The 17,393-nt window shown below is 46.2% G+C and overlaps 1 protein-coding gene across 6 annotated transcripts in view; it reads right to left on the bottom strand.

Annotated features, from left to right (window-relative positions):
* Positions 1-17,393, bottom strand: part of ACACA (acetyl-CoA carboxylase alpha) — a 173,759-nt gene that overhangs the window by 71,302 nt on the left and 85,064 nt on the right. For 4 of the 6 annotated variants that reach the window (XM_081890126.1, XM_081890127.1, XM_081890131.1 and 1 more), the window contains 8 exons: positions 15,044-15,100; positions 14,606-14,650; positions 10,132-10,173; positions 9,601-9,816; positions 8,316-8,471; positions 5,432-5,635; positions 3,704-3,859; positions 3,383-3,529 (listed from right to left, as the gene is read on the bottom strand). In XM_081890126.1, the coding sequence (XP_081746252.1) occupies positions 3,383-3,529; positions 3,704-3,859; positions 5,432-5,635; positions 8,316-8,471; positions 9,601-9,816; positions 10,132-10,173; positions 14,606-14,650; positions 15,044-15,100 (1,023 nt within the window). The remainder of the gene's footprint in view (positions 1-3,382; positions 3,530-3,703; positions 3,860-5,431; positions 5,636-8,315; positions 8,472-9,600; positions 9,817-10,131; positions 10,174-14,605; positions 14,651-15,043; positions 15,101-17,393) is intronic. The other 2 variants (XM_081890128.1, XM_081890129.1) reach the window with 1 other exon arrangement.

The following is a 17,393-nucleotide window of genomic DNA, read 5'->3' as shown; positions in this document are numbered from 1 at the left end:
GCAGATGCTTGTGACTGAATCTGGGGTTAAGCATCACTTCTGCCCACTAAGCTATGGACTCTTCTTCAGCTCTTATTTCAACATCTCAAAACCTACAATGAGGTTTTCATTATACGGCAATTAAATTGAAGATCTGACCAATGAAATCATGGACCTGTCCGTCAACACACACACAAAACACTAAGCCAGAGATTCTTTAACCAAGTGACACCTGATCGAAGCTTTGGTAATTGGTACATTGATGTTCCAATAATACTTAAATCAATGGAAATTGATTAATTGATCAGGTTGATAGGCTGCAGAGCAGGTGATTAATCAACCAAAAAGGAGTTACAATCAGTAGGCAACCTTGATTTTTAGTCCTCTGTTCCTGTCCTGCCCTACGGTGTTCCCTGGCAAAATAATTATAAGCAAAATATTTTCATTTGGGACCCCTCCAGACATTATCATGCATTTGTGGTGAATTCTATTAATGATGGTATCGGGGAAGTTATATGTGATCCCGCTGCAAAAATTTTGGGGCTGACATGTTGCTTCATTTTCAACCGCTGCATTTCTCATAACTTCCACCTGAAATTCTGCATTTTTTCAAGCTGCAAACATTCCAGGTTGTTTGTCCTACTTTTGCTGCGCTACAGTGCAGGTGTTGCTCCGGGTAGCAATAATGCATTAACATTGAGGAAGCATTGCAGAACAAATCATAAAGCCAATGATGTGTGGATGGGCCAGCATACATCTGCCACTAATGTGCTATTATTGCTTCATATTATTCTCCTGTTGCAGACTTCACCATTAAAAAAGGACCCTGCTTGGAAATATGTGGGAGAGCTCAGTTGGGAGACCGGGAGACTCTCAGTTCCAGGGTTGTGGGTTCGAGCGCCACTTTGGGCAAAAGATTCCTGCATTGCAGGGGGTTGGATGACCCTCGAAGACCCTTCCAGGTGTACAATTCTATGGTTCTAAGATGCTGGGGACTGAACCTGGGATGCTCTACCCACTGAGCCTTCTCCCCTAACGTGACATTCCACAAACTTTTGCAGGTACTTCGGAAAAGGAGAAAGAAGCTTCCGTCCAAGGCACACAGAAAGTCTTTCAGGAGAGAGAGAGAGAGAGAGAGAGAGAGAGAGAGAGAGAGAGAGAGAAGTGTGTGCTTGTAACAGAGACAGAGCGCACGAGCTTGAACGGTTGGGCTTTGGGTACAGGGTCCCATATAATAAGACTATTTGTATTCATACTGGCAGAGTAAACAGTACATGTTCATGCCCAGGCAGCCTCTGCGCTAGTAATTTCAGCCAGAGCACAGCTCGGTCCCTTGGGAATCTGGGCTACTCTCCCCTGGCCTCCAACCACTCCAAATGCCAAATGAGAGAAGAAAAGGAAGGAGGAGAGGGGGGAGAGAGAGACCGGCCGGTGTGGGGAGGGGGAGAGCAGAAACATGCCGAGACCTTCCTGCTGCACTGTAGCACCGTCCCCGCTTGCAAGGAGAAAAATATATAAAACATTTTTAAAGCGTGCAGTCGCAGAGGCATTGGGAGGATCTCTTAAAACCCTTCCTTCCAATTTAGCAGCGGAAAGGCATGTTTTCCGGCATATTAAACCTTCCTGAACACCAATCAGGTGGGAAGAGTTGAAAAAATTATGCAGAACAATAACAAAAAAAACCCCACCCCAACACTGCCCAACAGACGCATTATCCTGGGACAGATATTTATATAAAATTGCCCTATATTGAGTCAGACCAGCAGTCCCATCTTAGCTGGTGTCCGGGATTTCGGATGCTCTGCCTGAGATGCCAATGGGGACAGAACCCTCTGCACAGGAGGAGGACGCTCTGCCACTGCGTCACAGCCCTTCCCCAAAATGTTAGTCCATGTCTAACAAGAGACAGGAGACACAGGACTATGCCTTAAGAGTGAACGAGATCACGGGTATCTAGCCCAATGTGTCCACACTGACTGGCAGCAGATCTCCAGGGTTGCCCTTCCAAACCCTGCCTAGAGATGCCATTGGTGACTGAAGCTGGGATGTTCCATGTGCAAAGCAGGGGAGTCTCCACCACTCAGCTACGACCCCTAAACCCAGGCGTTCCAAGTGCTCGGTTCTATGATAAATTATTACTGTTCCGTCGTCCCCGTTTTCTTTAGATTGTGTTTATATACAACGCCTGGAAATGCCAACAATTCTACAGATTGCTGGAATGGGGTGGGGTGGGAGGGCTATTTCCACATGTGGTGGGAATGTCTGATTGTGCATGGTTTTTGGTGGAAAGTATATTCCAGGAAATTTCCACCATAGTTCAGCAAATTATCCCTCCAGATTCCAGGGATAAACCTATTGTTGCTCTTTCCAGACACCATGCAACAGGTATGGTATAAAGATATCTGCCTGGTGGCACCGGAGGGAGAAAGGGTATATAGAGTCTCCAGTGTTTAGCGAATTTGGAATCTAGTAGTGGCAGAGAAAGTTACGGAACAGGGGAGGTAACATCTAAGAACCCTTTCTCTTTAATTTGGCCCCCTTCCACCACCTTTAGCACTCATATGGACAGTGGGAATCATCCTCCAGATTGCCAATGTCCCCTGTGGGCAGACGACTTACCTAAGCATTTCTGGCCCCTGGCTTAATGCAATTGTTCCATTTATTCCTTTTTTTCTCACACAGCCTGTCTGGGATTATCCTGAATGATGTTTCACGGTATCATGTATACCAGGCTTCCTCAACCTCGGCCCTCCAGATGTTTTGAGACTACAATTCCCATCATCCCTGCTAGCTAGGGATCATGGGAGTTGTAGGCCAAAAATATCTGGAGGGCCAAGGTTGAGGAAGCCTGGCATATATCAATGCAATGTGGTTCCCCCCACCCCTTTCTTCTGTTTTGTTATGTCATGCAAAAAACAATTTAAAATTACTGTAAAAGATGAGAGAAAGAAATGCCTTAAGCAAAAAACCCCCCACAAATATTTCAGAAATCCCAAGAGCTGCATTGCAGGTCAGATCCATGCAAATGCTGCAGGATCTGTTGAGCTCCCTGTTCAGAAGAAGACGAAGAGTTTGGATCTGATATCCCGCTTTATCACTACCCTAAGGAGTCTCAAAGCGGCTAACATTCTCCTTTCCCTTCCTCCCCCACAACAAACACTCTGTGAGGTGAATGGGGCTGAGAGACTTCAGAGAAGTGTGACTGGCCCATGGTCACTCAGCAGCTGCATGTGGAGGAGCAGGGAAGCGAACCCGGTTCACCAGATTACGAGACTACCATTCTTAACCACTACACCACACTGGCTCTCCAGTGTTCAGGATTCCAGCCACCCAGTTTCATTCTGCCACCCCCAGCCCCACCCATATTACCCATGCCACAGTCAGCCAGCCTACTGGAACTTGCCTCATTTCCTCCAGGCAGCCTGTTCATATGCACCAATTGGCCTTGGTCGTCCAGCACCAGCTCTGTGTATGTCAGCAGGTCAGAAGGCAGCGGAGGAGCAGGCAGGGTCGCAAAGTCTTTCATGAATTCCCAGAGTTTAATTAAAGACTAAAGGTGTTTTGGGGAAGGGAGAGAAAAATAATAAGATGCTTTCATTAATTTTTTTTAAAATAAAAAAAAACCCCACTCTTCATTGCTTGGTTCAGAAGCAACAGGAAACCATGGCTTCCCACTATTACAAGGATTCATGTTCTAATAGCGAGCCCAGGGGGCAGTTCTCACCTGTCGGAACATTTCGGGGATGTCGTAAACGTATGTCGTCCCCAATGACTGCGCCTGGAATCTCTTGGACTGGAGCAGGTCCTTTGTCACATATGGAGTGTTGATCAACATTCCGTGTAGTGGCCCTTGCTTATCACCGTAAGCCTGGAACATAATCTAGACGAGGAGATACACACCCACAATTAAAGCCAATTTGACGCTAGTGCATCAGACAAGGCCCCACAGCTGTGTTGTTACATACAGGAAAGGCTACGGGATGAATGGCTTCTTGATGCTGGTATTCTCCAGACAGTGGTCCTGGGTTCAGAAATGTGTGCTGCTGCACAAACCACCGCACACCCCCCCCCCACACACACATGCTCAGTCTTCATAATAATGCTGGCACCATTTATTAACAAGCCCCCAAAACAGCCACTTTCCAGTCATGGAACAGAATGCAATTAGGCAAAGCACTAATACAGTGGTACCTCGGATTACATAAGCTTCAGGTTACAGACTCCGCTAACCCAGAAATAGTGCTTCAGGTTAAGAACTTTGCTTTAGGATGAGAACAGAAATTGTGCTCTGGCGGCGCAGCGGCAGCAGGAGGCCCCATTAGCTAGAGTGGTGCTTCAGGTTAAGAACAGTTTCAGGTTAAGAACAGACCTCCGGAACGAATTAAGTACTTAACCCGAGGTACCACTGTACAGACAGACAGCATGGTGCAGTGGGTTAGAGCAGGGGTTGGCAACCTAAGGCCCATGGGCCACAAGCAGCCCACGGGGGTCGTTTAACCGGCCCACAAGCTGCCCCCAAACCGAGCTGCCCGCTTGGCGAGTCCTCATGTGCTGCGCTAAACTGTAAGCCTAATCTGTCAGCCTAACTGACCTCACAGGGTTATTCTGAGGATAAAATGGAGAACCATGCATGCCGTCTCAAGCTCCTTGGAGAAAAGGTTCAGTATGAATGTATAAATAAATAAATATAATTATGTATTCTAACAGATTACATGCTAACACTAAACTGTAGAATATTGTATTTATTTCACTCTAAACTAAGCCTTCTCTCCCCGACCCTTTTCAGAATGTCTCTACTAGAGGAGGCAGAACGGAGCCTTGCCCCATTTGTCTAACCCCACTTTAAAAGTCATCCAAGTTGGCAGCCATCAGCTGGTCATGCGGAAGGGAATTCTATAGATGTGTCTCCTTTAGACTCCATCTGCACCACACATCTAAAGCAGTATTGTGTCTGCTAGAGCACTGGTTCCCAATTAGCTAAGTACCACTGATACACACAGACACTGTTTTTCAAAAGCCAAGACATGGGCCCCCTACTTTTGAAAATGTTGATGTCTCTGTGGTAGTTTTTGTTACGTCAGCAGGGCCACAGATGCCCTGGGTGGGTTAAAAGGATCCCCAGGATCTGTGGGCCGCCGATTGGGAACCGCTGCCCTAGAGAATCTGCAGTTTCCCCTTCGTGCTGAGAGGTGTTAGCGGGAACCCCTATTCCCCACACAGAGCTTCAATTCCCAGAGTGGTTTAACAGTCAACCCCTCTGGGAATTGTGGCTCTGTGGTCTCCTAACAACTCTCAGCTCCCAAAGCAGCATCAACAGAGCTGTTTTGTAGAATCTCCGTTCTTTACCGGCTGAAATGCCGAAGCTGGAACCTGAAAAACAATAACAACCAAAGAGAATTTGTCTCCCCCTGTCAAATGTAACCCCGCAGCTGCACCATTTAAGTTGCCGCACCTGTGCTGTTCTGGAGTCCGTCACCTCCTTGTACAGACTTATGTCTAGATAATAACCAGACTCATTGGTCAGGAAGAGCCGGATGGGAATCGCCTTGCCGGTTGGAGTCAACCGAATGTTGATCTTCAGCTCCGCCTGGAGGACTCTGAGCTTCCACAAGCGGCTGCCATAGCGCATCACCATGCTCCGTACAGACTCTTCGATCTGAATGGTGGGGGCAAGAAAAGACTCTGGGTGAAACTTGTACAAACTGTGTGAATTTCCCCTCCTGTATAAAGTGCTCATTCGCAGAGCATCTGCTTTGCATGCAGAAGGTCTCACATTCGATCCCTGGCATCTCCAGGTAGGGCTGAGACTTTCCCCAGTCTGAAACCCTGGAGAGCAGCCTCTATTCAGGGTAGACCTGAATGGCTTCAACCTTGGCTCCCCGGCTACTGTTGCACTACAACTCCCTTCAGATGCCTCTGCCAGCTCAGCCCATGGCTGGGGGTGATGGAAGCTGTGGTCCAGCAACAGCTGAAGAAACAAGGTTGAAGCTCTCCTGTAGACAACGCAGATGGACCAGTGGCCTCAGTACATGGCAGCTTCCTGTGTGGTAGGTTCTTTCTCACTGGAGGTGTTCAATAGCAGACCTTGACTGCTAGGGATGCTGCAGCTGCATCCTCTACTGCAGATCTCGCCCTGAGCAATGGGCTAGGCTAGATCAGGACAGCCCAACTTTTCCTACCAAGAGTCCTTCCAAGCAGTACCTGAGGGCTGCACACAGAGCGCAGAAAGGAGGAAGCAAGGCCAAAATTGGAGGGCCACCCCAGCCCTTGCGCTGCGTTCCCAAAGGCAGCTCAGCAAGGTGCCAGGCTTTGAGAAAGAGGTCCGAGGTTCTCGCAAAGTCCTAGAGACCTCCCAACTCCCCAAAAGGCCTTGAGGGTCGCACATGGCCCCCGGATTGCACGTTGCACCACTCTGGGACTAGATGACTAGATTCGAGTACCTCCCATTTCTTTGAGCCTATAAAATCCTCACCCCCATCTTCTTAATATTCCAAGAAACCAGAGAGCGGCATTAAGAGCAAAATTCTCTGCAAACATTTCCTTTTTTAAAAAACAGCATTTATGCCCCTGCGTTTCACTGCAGCTACGACGCCTTAAATCAACAAGGCAATTACCGCTCGGAGGCCCGTTCCTCTGCCGTTTTATTAAACTTTCTAATATACTGCTGTTTGGTAAATAGTGCATATTAAAAGGCAGGCAATCGGAAGGCAGGCCTTAATGTTCTCTCTCAAACTGCCTCTTTTCCCAAAGCCCCTCTGGGGGACACTCTTCCCGCAGCTCCTGCAAAAGGAAACCCCTGCGGGGCTTGGAGGCACCTGAGAAGCGGAACAGTCAGAGAAGTGCCTTGCCACACTCCTTGCTTCAAATGCGCTGCTAATCCAGTTTTTCTAACTGGAGGCGGGTGGCGGTCAAGGCATGGGGCGACCCACTCTCAGTCGTCTGGCTGGCCAGAGGGAAGGAGGAACCATAGCCAGCCTGTGGTACAAAGAGCCAGACTTGCTACTTCAGCTCTGGGGTACCCTAGACCAGACCCTACCTGCACTGTATCTTTAAAGCAGCACCATACAGCTATAAACAGCCATGGGAATGTTTCTTTGAGGTGCTGTGAGTTGTTAGGAGGCCCCTATGCCCCTCGAGAGAATCTGCCATTTTCTGAGTTCCCTAAGAAGAGGGATTGACCTCTGAGCAACTCTGAGAACTGTAGCCCTGAGGGGCATGGGGTCTCCTAACAACTCTCAGGATCCTTAACAAATTAGAGTTCCCAATATTCTTTGGGGGGGAAGCCATGGCAGTTAAAGTGGTATGATACTGCTTAAAACATACAGTACAGATGAGACCCCAGCACAGCACTTAAATGCAAAATATGGATTCCCCACCTCTGTCAAGTCCCAAACACACAACCCTCCCACATAATATTTATTCATCTCAGCTGCTCTCCAGTTTTGTAGACCGCCCTTCATCACTTTATTTTTTCACTTTATATTCTTTTATTTAGGAGAGGGAAAGCATATTCCTTTATTTAGCCCATTTCAAATATTTCGCAAGCACATAACTTAAAACCTAGCAAATGTCTCTCAGTCCATCCTGAACAGACAAACACGTTTTCCTGTAACGCTTGAAAAGAGACAAGAAAAATAAACCATAGTGCCTCATGCAAAAATACTGAAAAGACGGGGCCATATCATCAGCAAATCAGATTAACAAGGACCAAAGACAGTGTTAAGTGTTCCAAATGCCTACATGTTGGATCAGAGATTCAGTTTCCATCATCACTTTATAGCAGCGGTGGGCAACCTGTGGCCCTCTGGATGTTTCTGGACTCCATGACAACATCTGGAGGGCCAAAGTTTCGTGAAGTCTGGCTTCATAGTGACCTCAGAACAGTTTCCAGACTACCAAGAAGCACAAAAATAGGCAATATTGAAATCTAGGGTTGTAAAGTGGTTAGGGTGTCGGTCTAGGACTTGGGACAGAAGGGTTCAAATTCCCACTCTGCCATGAAGCTCTCACTGGGAGACCTTGGGCCCAGTCCCTGCCTCTCTGCCTAACCTACCACTCAGGGTTGTTGTGAGGACAGAATGGGGAAGAGGAGGACCACTTGAGCTCCTTGGAGGAAAAGGGTGGGGCAGGAATGAAATTAAATTAATGCATACGTATGCATGACTTAAAACAGTCATTAAAAGGTAATAAAAACAAACAAACGTACCAGCCTCGAAAGAGAAACCAACCTCATCGATTCACCCCAAATGCTCGAGGCAATGAAAACATGGTTTTTAAAAAACTGGATGGTGGAAAGCCATTTGTATCTCCCTCTCAGTGTCAAGGGACCAGCTTACCTTTGATGGGTCCATAATGACCGTCGGGACGAAGTTGAGGAAGATGTGGTTGCAGTCTGTGCGCACATTGGTATTGTTGAAAGCCACCTCCAGCTCGTCCATGGCTTCCAGAAGCAAGCGCTCCCCCTCGTTCTGTAGATATTCGAAGGACGCCTCCTGCGGGCAGAGGAACCAAGCTGTTATTTAAGGATAACAGAAGAGCTTTGCTGCTGGATCAGGCCAGCGACCCATCTGATCGAGCATCCTGTCCTCCCAGCGGCCAACCAGATGCCCCTATGTCAAGCTCGCAAGCCAGGGCTTGAGCACAAAGAGTAACTCTCCCCGATTGCAACTGGTGTTCAGAGGCACAGTCCCTGGGACAGCAGAGGAAGAGTACAGCCTTGCAACTAGCGGCCACCTTATTCCTCCATGTATTTGTCTTTAAGAAGTTAAGTGGAACCCTGCTGGATCCGGCCAAAGGCATCCTGTTCTCATAGTAAGCACTCATGAGCTTGCAAGCAGGGCCTGAGCACGAGAGCACACTCCTCTCCCTTGGTTTTCTGCAGCTGGTATTCAGAAGCTTGCTGCCTCTGACAGTGGGAGCAGAACAAAAGCAGGACGTGAGCACAGCAGCACCCTCTTCAATTCTCAGCTACTAATCAGCTGCAGGGGAGGTAAAGCATAGGGCCTAGTAGCTAGTGATGGTTAGAAATATTAACGGACTCTACATAAGAAGAGCCCTGCAGCTGGTCTAGCATCTGGTTCTCACAGATGCCCCCAATGGGAAGCCCACAAGCAGTTCTTAGGGTGATTTACATGAGACATGACAGAACACCGAAAAAGAAAATGTAATACAGGCAACTCCCCATTTACGGAGATTCAAAACACGTGTCACTGTGCACACGCTCATCGCAAACAAAACCTGGGAGGGGCACCTAGAAATCCCATGAGAAGCATGCAAAAATGGCACCTAGAAATCCCATGAGCCTTTGCAAGTGTAATCCCCTTCAGACCAGTGGAGAGTTGGGAGTTTGAGCAAGGTTTGGAGGGAGTGGAGTTTGGTGGTCTAGTAACTGCTGCTGGTTTTTAAAAGGTTTTTCAAGGGTTTCCAGAGGTTTAGAGGGTGTTTGCAGGCTTTCTCAATGGCGTTCCCAATATATGTGATTTCATTTTAAGCGCATGGTGCCTCAGAACGTAACCCCCGCATAAATGGAGAGTTGTTTGTAAATGGCAACACCTTAAAATAAACATGTGCAGCACCTCATTATCAGATTGTGCGTCCTGCTAATAAATCAGCAAAGCTCACCTTGGTAACCAAGTCCGAGTGCCGGATGATCGCCCGCACAAAGAACCTGTAGTCGGTAACCTCAGCACCCGCCTCGACTTTTGCGGCGCCCAGGTAGAGATGCATCTTGTGGTTGGCACATGGAATGGCGGTGAGGTCAAAGTTGCGCATTCGGTTGAGTTCCAGCTGGAAGGCCAAGGCTGGTTCCAAGTGGCGGTAGATTCTGTCTTCTTCAAACTGGGAATGGAAATCCAACCATATATATATTTGGATGATTTGTAGGAGTGGGCAGGATATAATTTATAAGCACAGATAGACAGATATTAGAAAGTAAATTACAATATTAAAAAATGGTATAAAGATTACGTTGCTAAGCTTAGAAGTACAAAGACAAATAATTACACTGCTGTGTATCTGTATCACAGGTATACACACACTTTCTATATTTTGGAAAGTTGTTGGTTTGCTATGTGTTTGGGCAAAGTGTTGCTTTGAGGATATGAATCCATTTCCAACTCAGAAGACAGAAGCAGTGAATTAGCTAGTGCTTACCTTATCCCTCGCCCGGAATGTGAAAAATTTGGGGAATTCCCTCTGTCCCAAAAAGAAAAAGAGTGAAATTAGCCTCCGAAAACATCACCTGCCATTACTCTCTCACCTATAGATAGCAAGGGTGTTCTAACCGTAGTCACCATTGTTAAAAATAATGATCCTCTGGCTTTAAACCACCCACCAACAAAACCACCATTTAAAAAGTCATCCAGTTTTTTTAAATAGACTGCTGTTGCTTTAATTTCTGATTTTAAGCTGCCCTTGAACATTGCTCTCCAATAGAAAAGTGGGATACAAACATTTCTTTAAAAACCCCAAACCGTTTAGATTTTAAACACGAATCTTAAGAAGGGAGCAGGAAAGCCAAATATTTTACAGAGGTCTGAGTATTATTTAATGTCTGTGTTCACATCTCACCCTAAACCATGGCTTAACATAGCCTTTCCCAACCAGGTGCTTTCCAGATGTTTTGGACTACACCTCCCATGGAGTTCAACAGGTGAAAACTGACACAGCATTGCAGCCTAAAGCTGGTTTGTCATTCCTAGCAATCTCAGTTTGGAGGAGTGTGGAAGACAGAAGGATACCCAAGAGAAAATTCTCTTTGCACTTGGGCCAACTCCATTTCCCATAATTCCTCAGGAGAAGCTACGACTGTTAAAACTGATATTCAAGGAATATGACGTTTGCAGCTGAGGTATGCCCCTGTATTTGCAAAAGTTGGTTGAGGCCTAAAAGGATAGGACATAGAAAATCATAGGATATGGGTTGCATCCATGGCATACATTTAAAGCACTCTTATGCCACTTCAACAGCCATGGCTTCTCCCAAAGAATCCTGGGAGTTGTAGTTTGTAAAAAGTCTCCTAGCAACTCACAGTACCCTTAACAAACTACAGCTTCCAGAAGGAAAGTAAGGGGGGGAGGAGGAAGTGATTAGGAAGATAATGAAAATGCCCACCCCTCTTGTCTTACTCTCCAAATACTGCCAATTTGTCCTTCTAGCACCCATGCTAATGTGATTTAATATTTTTTCCCTAAAGAAGACCTTCCATTTAACATTTTCGGGCAAATATACTAACTAAATGTGCACATGCGCACAGGATTTTGCTACCAAAATTCCCCCCTCCAAAAAAAAATAATTAAAGAAATCTCCCTTCCTAGATGGACGAATTATGCCCCCGCTGTGTTCTAATCAACCAACCATCATCAAGACAATCAGAATAATTCGCCTAAATTAACCAATCAAGACACCCTGCAAATTGGAGAATGCAGAAAGCTACACGAGAAAAAAAATCATCATAGCTGGTTATTATACTAATAATCGCGTTAAAAACCTAATGAGATGAGGAAATTGGAAGCTTGCTGGAGCAGCTCTCTATTACCTCAACATGCTGAGAACTAATTATATAGACTGTAATTAAAACACAAAACAAACCCAAGCCAAGGCCCCTGAGTTACGTTGACAGGCGGTCCGGTAACAAAGAGGAGGGACTATTAATGACCGAGCCAAAGACTCTCCGAAGGGCGAGGCGAAGCTCTTCAAAAAAATCTCTCGACACAAGAGACCTCCTCTGCAAAACACAGAGCATCTCCACCAGCAGGAAACGGCCCATCTGAACAAAGCCATAAGTTGTCTGATCAGAAGTTCAAGCCTTGCTTTCCCAGGAAGATGGCTCAGAAAGCAGTGGGGGCTGGTACCCATAGGAACTGGTGGGGCAAATGGCAAGGAGCCCCATCAGTAGGGAGAGCCAGACGATTCTGGCTTTGTCCCCATCCTCCTCCCAGCTGAGTTCTACAAGGGTGACACTGAAGCGACGGAAGACGAAGCTGGAGGCAAGTGTCACCCTGTATGAAGCCAGACATGCAAAACGTCCCAAGTTCATGTCTTGCGATACCCAGGCAGGGCTGGGAAAGGCTCTTGCTTAAAACCCTGTTGGGACAACAGCTCCCATCACCCTGGCTAGAAGGACACATGCCCCACCCCGATGACAGACAATATAGAGCTAGACCTGGGATGGGAGTCTCAGTCCTGGGGGGCCAAATGTGGCCCTCCAGGGCTATTGGACTGGCCCTCGGGATTCTCCCTAGACCACCCCCACCCTCTCTTGCTTCCTGCCCTACCAACCACCCATGGTGGCCCTTAGAATGAGCTAGACAGACCAACAATCTCTCTGCGTTAGGGCAGCTTCCTTCCCTGGGCTTTGAGGTGGTTTTTCCTGAGGTGCAACCCAGTCTTTCCTTTCTAACTACATTTCTGCCCTTCCTTTCGCCTTTAAAAGCTGCCGCTGCGGAATCCAAGCAGGACTTCCCCCTACAACCTGGAGGCAAAGCGTGTGGATTTATTCGCAAGCACTCAGAAAAATTCTCCCCTTCCTCAACTTATCCATTTTTATTCTCTCAAACTGCCCCGATTTCTCCTTGCTAAAGCCTCCAGGTTCTTGCTTAAGCTCTCCTGACTTTCCCCTGCTTCCTGTCTTAAAGCTGTTGATTGATTGGTATCTGTGTGTGTGTTTTAAGTTCGCTCCCATCAATAAAACCCGGGCAAAGCTGCTCACGCCACACAAAGCATTCTGGGAGAGGCTGGTGCGTGTGTGCGCGCACACACAGGGGACAAAATACTCTTGCTCTTTTCCTTTTGCCTGCAGCCTAATCTCTCTTATTACTCCACAGAGCACGGCTAATAGTCCTAACCCCAAACAAGAGAAAAATATTCCCAGTGATATCTATTTTTAAAGTGGAAGGAACACAAAGGAAGGAGAGAAGCAGATGGAAACTGGACCAAGAAAGCCTGTGTTGCAGTAGCTGTTTTCAGATGCTCACATTTTTAAAATATCATTTTGTTTTAATTTGCATTGTTTGCTTTTCTGTTGTTGACCCAACCCACCCTCCAAAAAGCTTGTTTGGTAGGAAAGGTAGGATAAAAATTCACACTTTTAAAATTTATTTAACAAAATGTATTTACCACTTGATTGTAAAGAAACCTCTGAGCGATTTGCCATAAAAATTAAAATGATCAATTAAAACAGTCAAAAACTTAATAATAAAACATACACTGCATATATGAAGTAAACTGGAGAGAATATAAATAGCATAGCTCAGATAAAACAGCAACAGTAAAAAAAAAAAAGAGTGGGGAAGGTTTGCTTGTTTAACTTTAACAGCTAAAGATATTTCTGACCATAAGATCTATGGGGTCATTTTTGCTGAATATGCCAAGTTGGACTTGGAATATATGAAGAATCCAAAACAGTGCACAGCATAACAACTGATCATAATGATCAACACACACACTGTCCTAAAATATTGCACCAACAATTAAACCCGCAGCACATCAAACAGTTACACGATTCAGGTTAGATTTCAAGCTATGCTCACAGAATCGCTGACCGCTAAATTCTTTAACAGGTCAACAAGGACCAACTGTTCTTTGTGTTATCGGAGAGCAGCAACATCAGGAGGGCCCACAGCTTCACTATCGCTGACAAACTTTGACTGGATGGCCTCATCCGGTATCACTGCCTTGTCCTGCTTCTGGAAATGTGACTGTACCACAGTCAACAGATTGGTCTAAGTCAGGGATGGAGTGACTGTATTGCAGTTATTAGTAGACTGGACCTCAGCTACCATCATTGAAACTGAAACTGAAATACTTTATTGTCACTTGTACAACTTGTATACAGTGAAATTACATGAGCACCCCCCACTCAGCTCTCTTAGTCTTAATTCCCCTTGTTTACTGACGCACACCCACCAAACCCGAAAGTCAGTTGCCCTGTTGTTATCTTTTCATTCAGCAGCCTAACAGCCCACGGACAGAAGCTGTTCTTTACCCTGTTGGTGTGACTAATCATTCTTCTATACTTCTGCCTGAGGGCAGGAGATCAAGAAAGTGCCGGCCAGGCTATGAATAATCATCCCTGAGAATTTTCCTCACTCTCCTGAGGTAATGTTCTTCCACTATTTCATCCAGCGGATTCACGGGACAGCCCATAATATCTTGTGCTGTATTCACCACCCTCTGTAGGGACTTCCTATCAGATGATGTCAAACCAGGTTACCACACTGTGATGGAGTATGAAAGGACACTTTGTATTGTTGACCATTACCAATATCATCAGTGAGCATTGGCCAGGCTGGACTGATGGGCGTTGGGAAGAGTCTCACAATATTACCAATGGCAAGATATTGACAGTGGCCGAAACTTTCAAGAACTTGTGCTTGAGTTTGCGATTTCCTCCTCCCTCCCTTTTCTTTTCCCTCGTATGCTACGTCCGTTTAAGAGTACGAGTCCAACAGAAGGGCCTGCCTTAGGGCTGATTTGTAAACACTAAGAAAACTTCTGCAGGTCCATCCCTGACTTAAACCTAAATTTAAGGGAGGGGGAACAAACCCTTTCCAAGTACACTAAGAAACTGAAAGATAAAAATTAACCTGGAACTCCCCATCCCTCCCAACCAACACCTTTTACTTACATGAAATCTTTGGTCCACCTCACAGTTGACCTGTTTCCTGAAATCCTTATGGGCAATAAATAAATAAAAAAAGAGAGGCAGACAGAAAGGCGGAGCAGGGTGACAGGAAGGATAAAGGGGAGGGGGGAAGCAGAAGAAAGCTAGCAATTAGTATATAAATTAAAAACAAATTAAGGCAAAAATCACAAGCAGCTCAATATTGTCATCATCCTCAATTCTCAATTAATTTTCTTGAGAGAGAGAGCAAGAGCTTATTGAAAAACCATTGCGCAGTTGGAGATGCACAAATAAAATAAAAAGCAATCATGAACAGGACTCCTCCCTCTCCCATTCACCCCCATTAAAAATAAGGTTTGCAATAATGTGAAGACTGCATTTAAAAGCAAACTATGAGACACACGCACAAATGGAGGGAGAGAGAGAGAGATATCAAAATACCTTTTGCGCCACAAGGAAAGTCAGTCGCCGGATGCCATGGTCAATCAGGACAGATTTCTGGAAGAAAAAAAAGAAGCAAAATGGGAGGAAGCATACAGGAAAATCCAAACTTGGGAGTAGGTGGCTTTGTGTTTTCTTAAACCCCATTTTTCAAACAGAATTTATCACACAAAAGCCTAATGGAAGAATGGTAAATAATGCAAGTGCATTAAATTAAAGCAACAGATTGAGGCAACACAGAAATGAAGGCGGTCATGGTTTAAAAGTTCCTAAAAGGTCTGGGAATTTTCATTTTAAAAAAGTTTTCACCAAGTGCGAGGGGGAAATTACAATGCAGGTGTCAGGTGAACCTCTCTGGGGTGAGTATTGTAGATTCAGGGGGCCACAGCTAAGGCAACCTTGTGATTCATTCCCATTGAGAGGTGGTGAGGTCAGAGACTAAGAGACAGGCCATTTCAAGCAACATTTGTCCAAAATGTTTTGCATTTAACTGTCCCCCAGATTTCCTCTTGGGGGTGGGTGGGAGGGGGGCTTAAGTCTCCCTCATAAGTACTACCTCTCCCCACATGAACCTACCCATGTGCATTATCAGAAGGTGGCAACACACAAATGGGGCCTTCTCAGTGGTGGCTCCCATTTCAGGTAGCTGAGTCAACCTGTTCTCTTGATTCACCTGTCCCTACAAGTCCTGCCTGACCCCGCAGCCTTGCTTTCCCCTCCACAGCTGTCAGCACCTATCTCTGACACCTCCACTGTGCCTCCCACACTATGCTCCCAATAATAATAATATTTATGCCCCACCGATCTGGCTGGGTTTCCCTAGCCCTGCCTCTCCAAAGAGTGTAGAGGCATCCTCTCCATCACCTAGGTCCCAGAGGTGCCAAAGGAAGGATGAACAGATAGATGAAGCAGACCCTGCTGTCAAGACAAAGGGCTTGAAGAAGCATTGGTGTACTGGGTTGAAGCTGCTCAATTCTTTAATATAGGACAGCAAACGTGGTGTGTATGCGTGTCAGTGTTGGGTTGCCTCAGCTTCGAGTAGTTATATCACCTGCCTTTGTGCATCCATGTCTTGGGTTCCCTATGCACACTGCCTGCTGTGCCTGAGACCAGAGATTCACAGGTGTATCCAATCTAAACATCAAAGACTTTGGAAAGGATCCACCCTTCAATTCTTCTTCTTCGACAACTGGGAGCCAGGGACATGGGGAATGACATCCCAGAGAAGCAACCCTGGCTCTACTGTTGTGTGCTTTTAAGCACCAGGCTAAAACATTTCTGTTCTCACGGGCCTTTGATCGTTAATTGGGAGGGTAGTGAATTATACTTTTTTTAAAAAAAAAAGTTTTTATTGCACCTTTCCCCACAAAAAAACACAAACAAGAAAGCAGTAAAAGATCATCACAGTGACACAAAGCATGAGAAAAACGGAGTAGAGAACAAAGGAAAAAACCGCAAGCGTTCTGAAACTGCAGGTCTGATCGAAACTACTGAATCAAACCAAAAAGAAAGATGGGGCGCTGGCGATCATACTGTGAGATACACATTTTTTATCTTTTGGAGGGAGTGCGTTTTGGTATTGCGTTCTATGGCTGTTTCGTGTGAAGCTTCAATGCCTTTCATGCTGCAAAGGCACTCTTCCTGTGTGTGAAATGCAACGAATAAATGGCATAAATACTGAACTCTCCCCGCATGTTTGGAATGAGGAGATGGGTCCTCTGGGTCAAAGGACATAATATCTGGGTTGATTGGGATTGCTCAGTTGGCAGAGCACGAGACTCCTAATCCCAGGGTTGTGGGTTTGAGCCCCATGTTGGGTGAAAGATTCCTGCGCTGAAGGGAGTTGGACTAGATGTTCCTCATGGTCCTTTCCAACTCTGCAATTTGGTGATTCTGTGAATGGCCCCTTTCACCATAGCAAAAGCCTTAGATAGGAGCCATAGCCATCGACAGCCATCTCCTCCAGCCTCCTGTTCTCACAGGGGCCAGCCAAATGCCTGTGGGAAATCAGCAAGCAGGATTTGAGCAAAGAGCCCTCTCCACACCTGTGGTTTCCAGCAAAAGCGTAGCTGCCCCCAATTGTGGAGGCAGAACATAGCCATTGTAGCTAGTAGCCATTGGCAGCCCTCTCCTCCATGACACTGCCTGATACTCTTTTGAAACCACCCAAGTTGGTGGCCATCACTGCCTCACACTGCAGTTCCATAGATTAATCATGCATTTTCCGCTGCCTATTGCCTTCAGAAGGGACATGAGTGGCGCTGTGAGTTAAACCACAGAGCCTAGGGCTTGCCGATCAGAAGGTCGGCAGTTCGAATCCCCGTGACAGGGTGAGCTCCCGTTGCTCGGT

This window comes from Podarcis melisellensis (assembly GCF_964234715.1).
Source record: "Podarcis melisellensis genome assembly, chromosome: 15".
NCBI lineage: Eukaryota > Metazoa > Chordata > Lepidosauria > Squamata > Lacertidae > Podarcis > Podarcis melisellensis.
The sequence above is the reverse complement of the archived record's forward strand: the minus strand, read 5'-3'. Positions and strand labels throughout refer to the sequence as shown.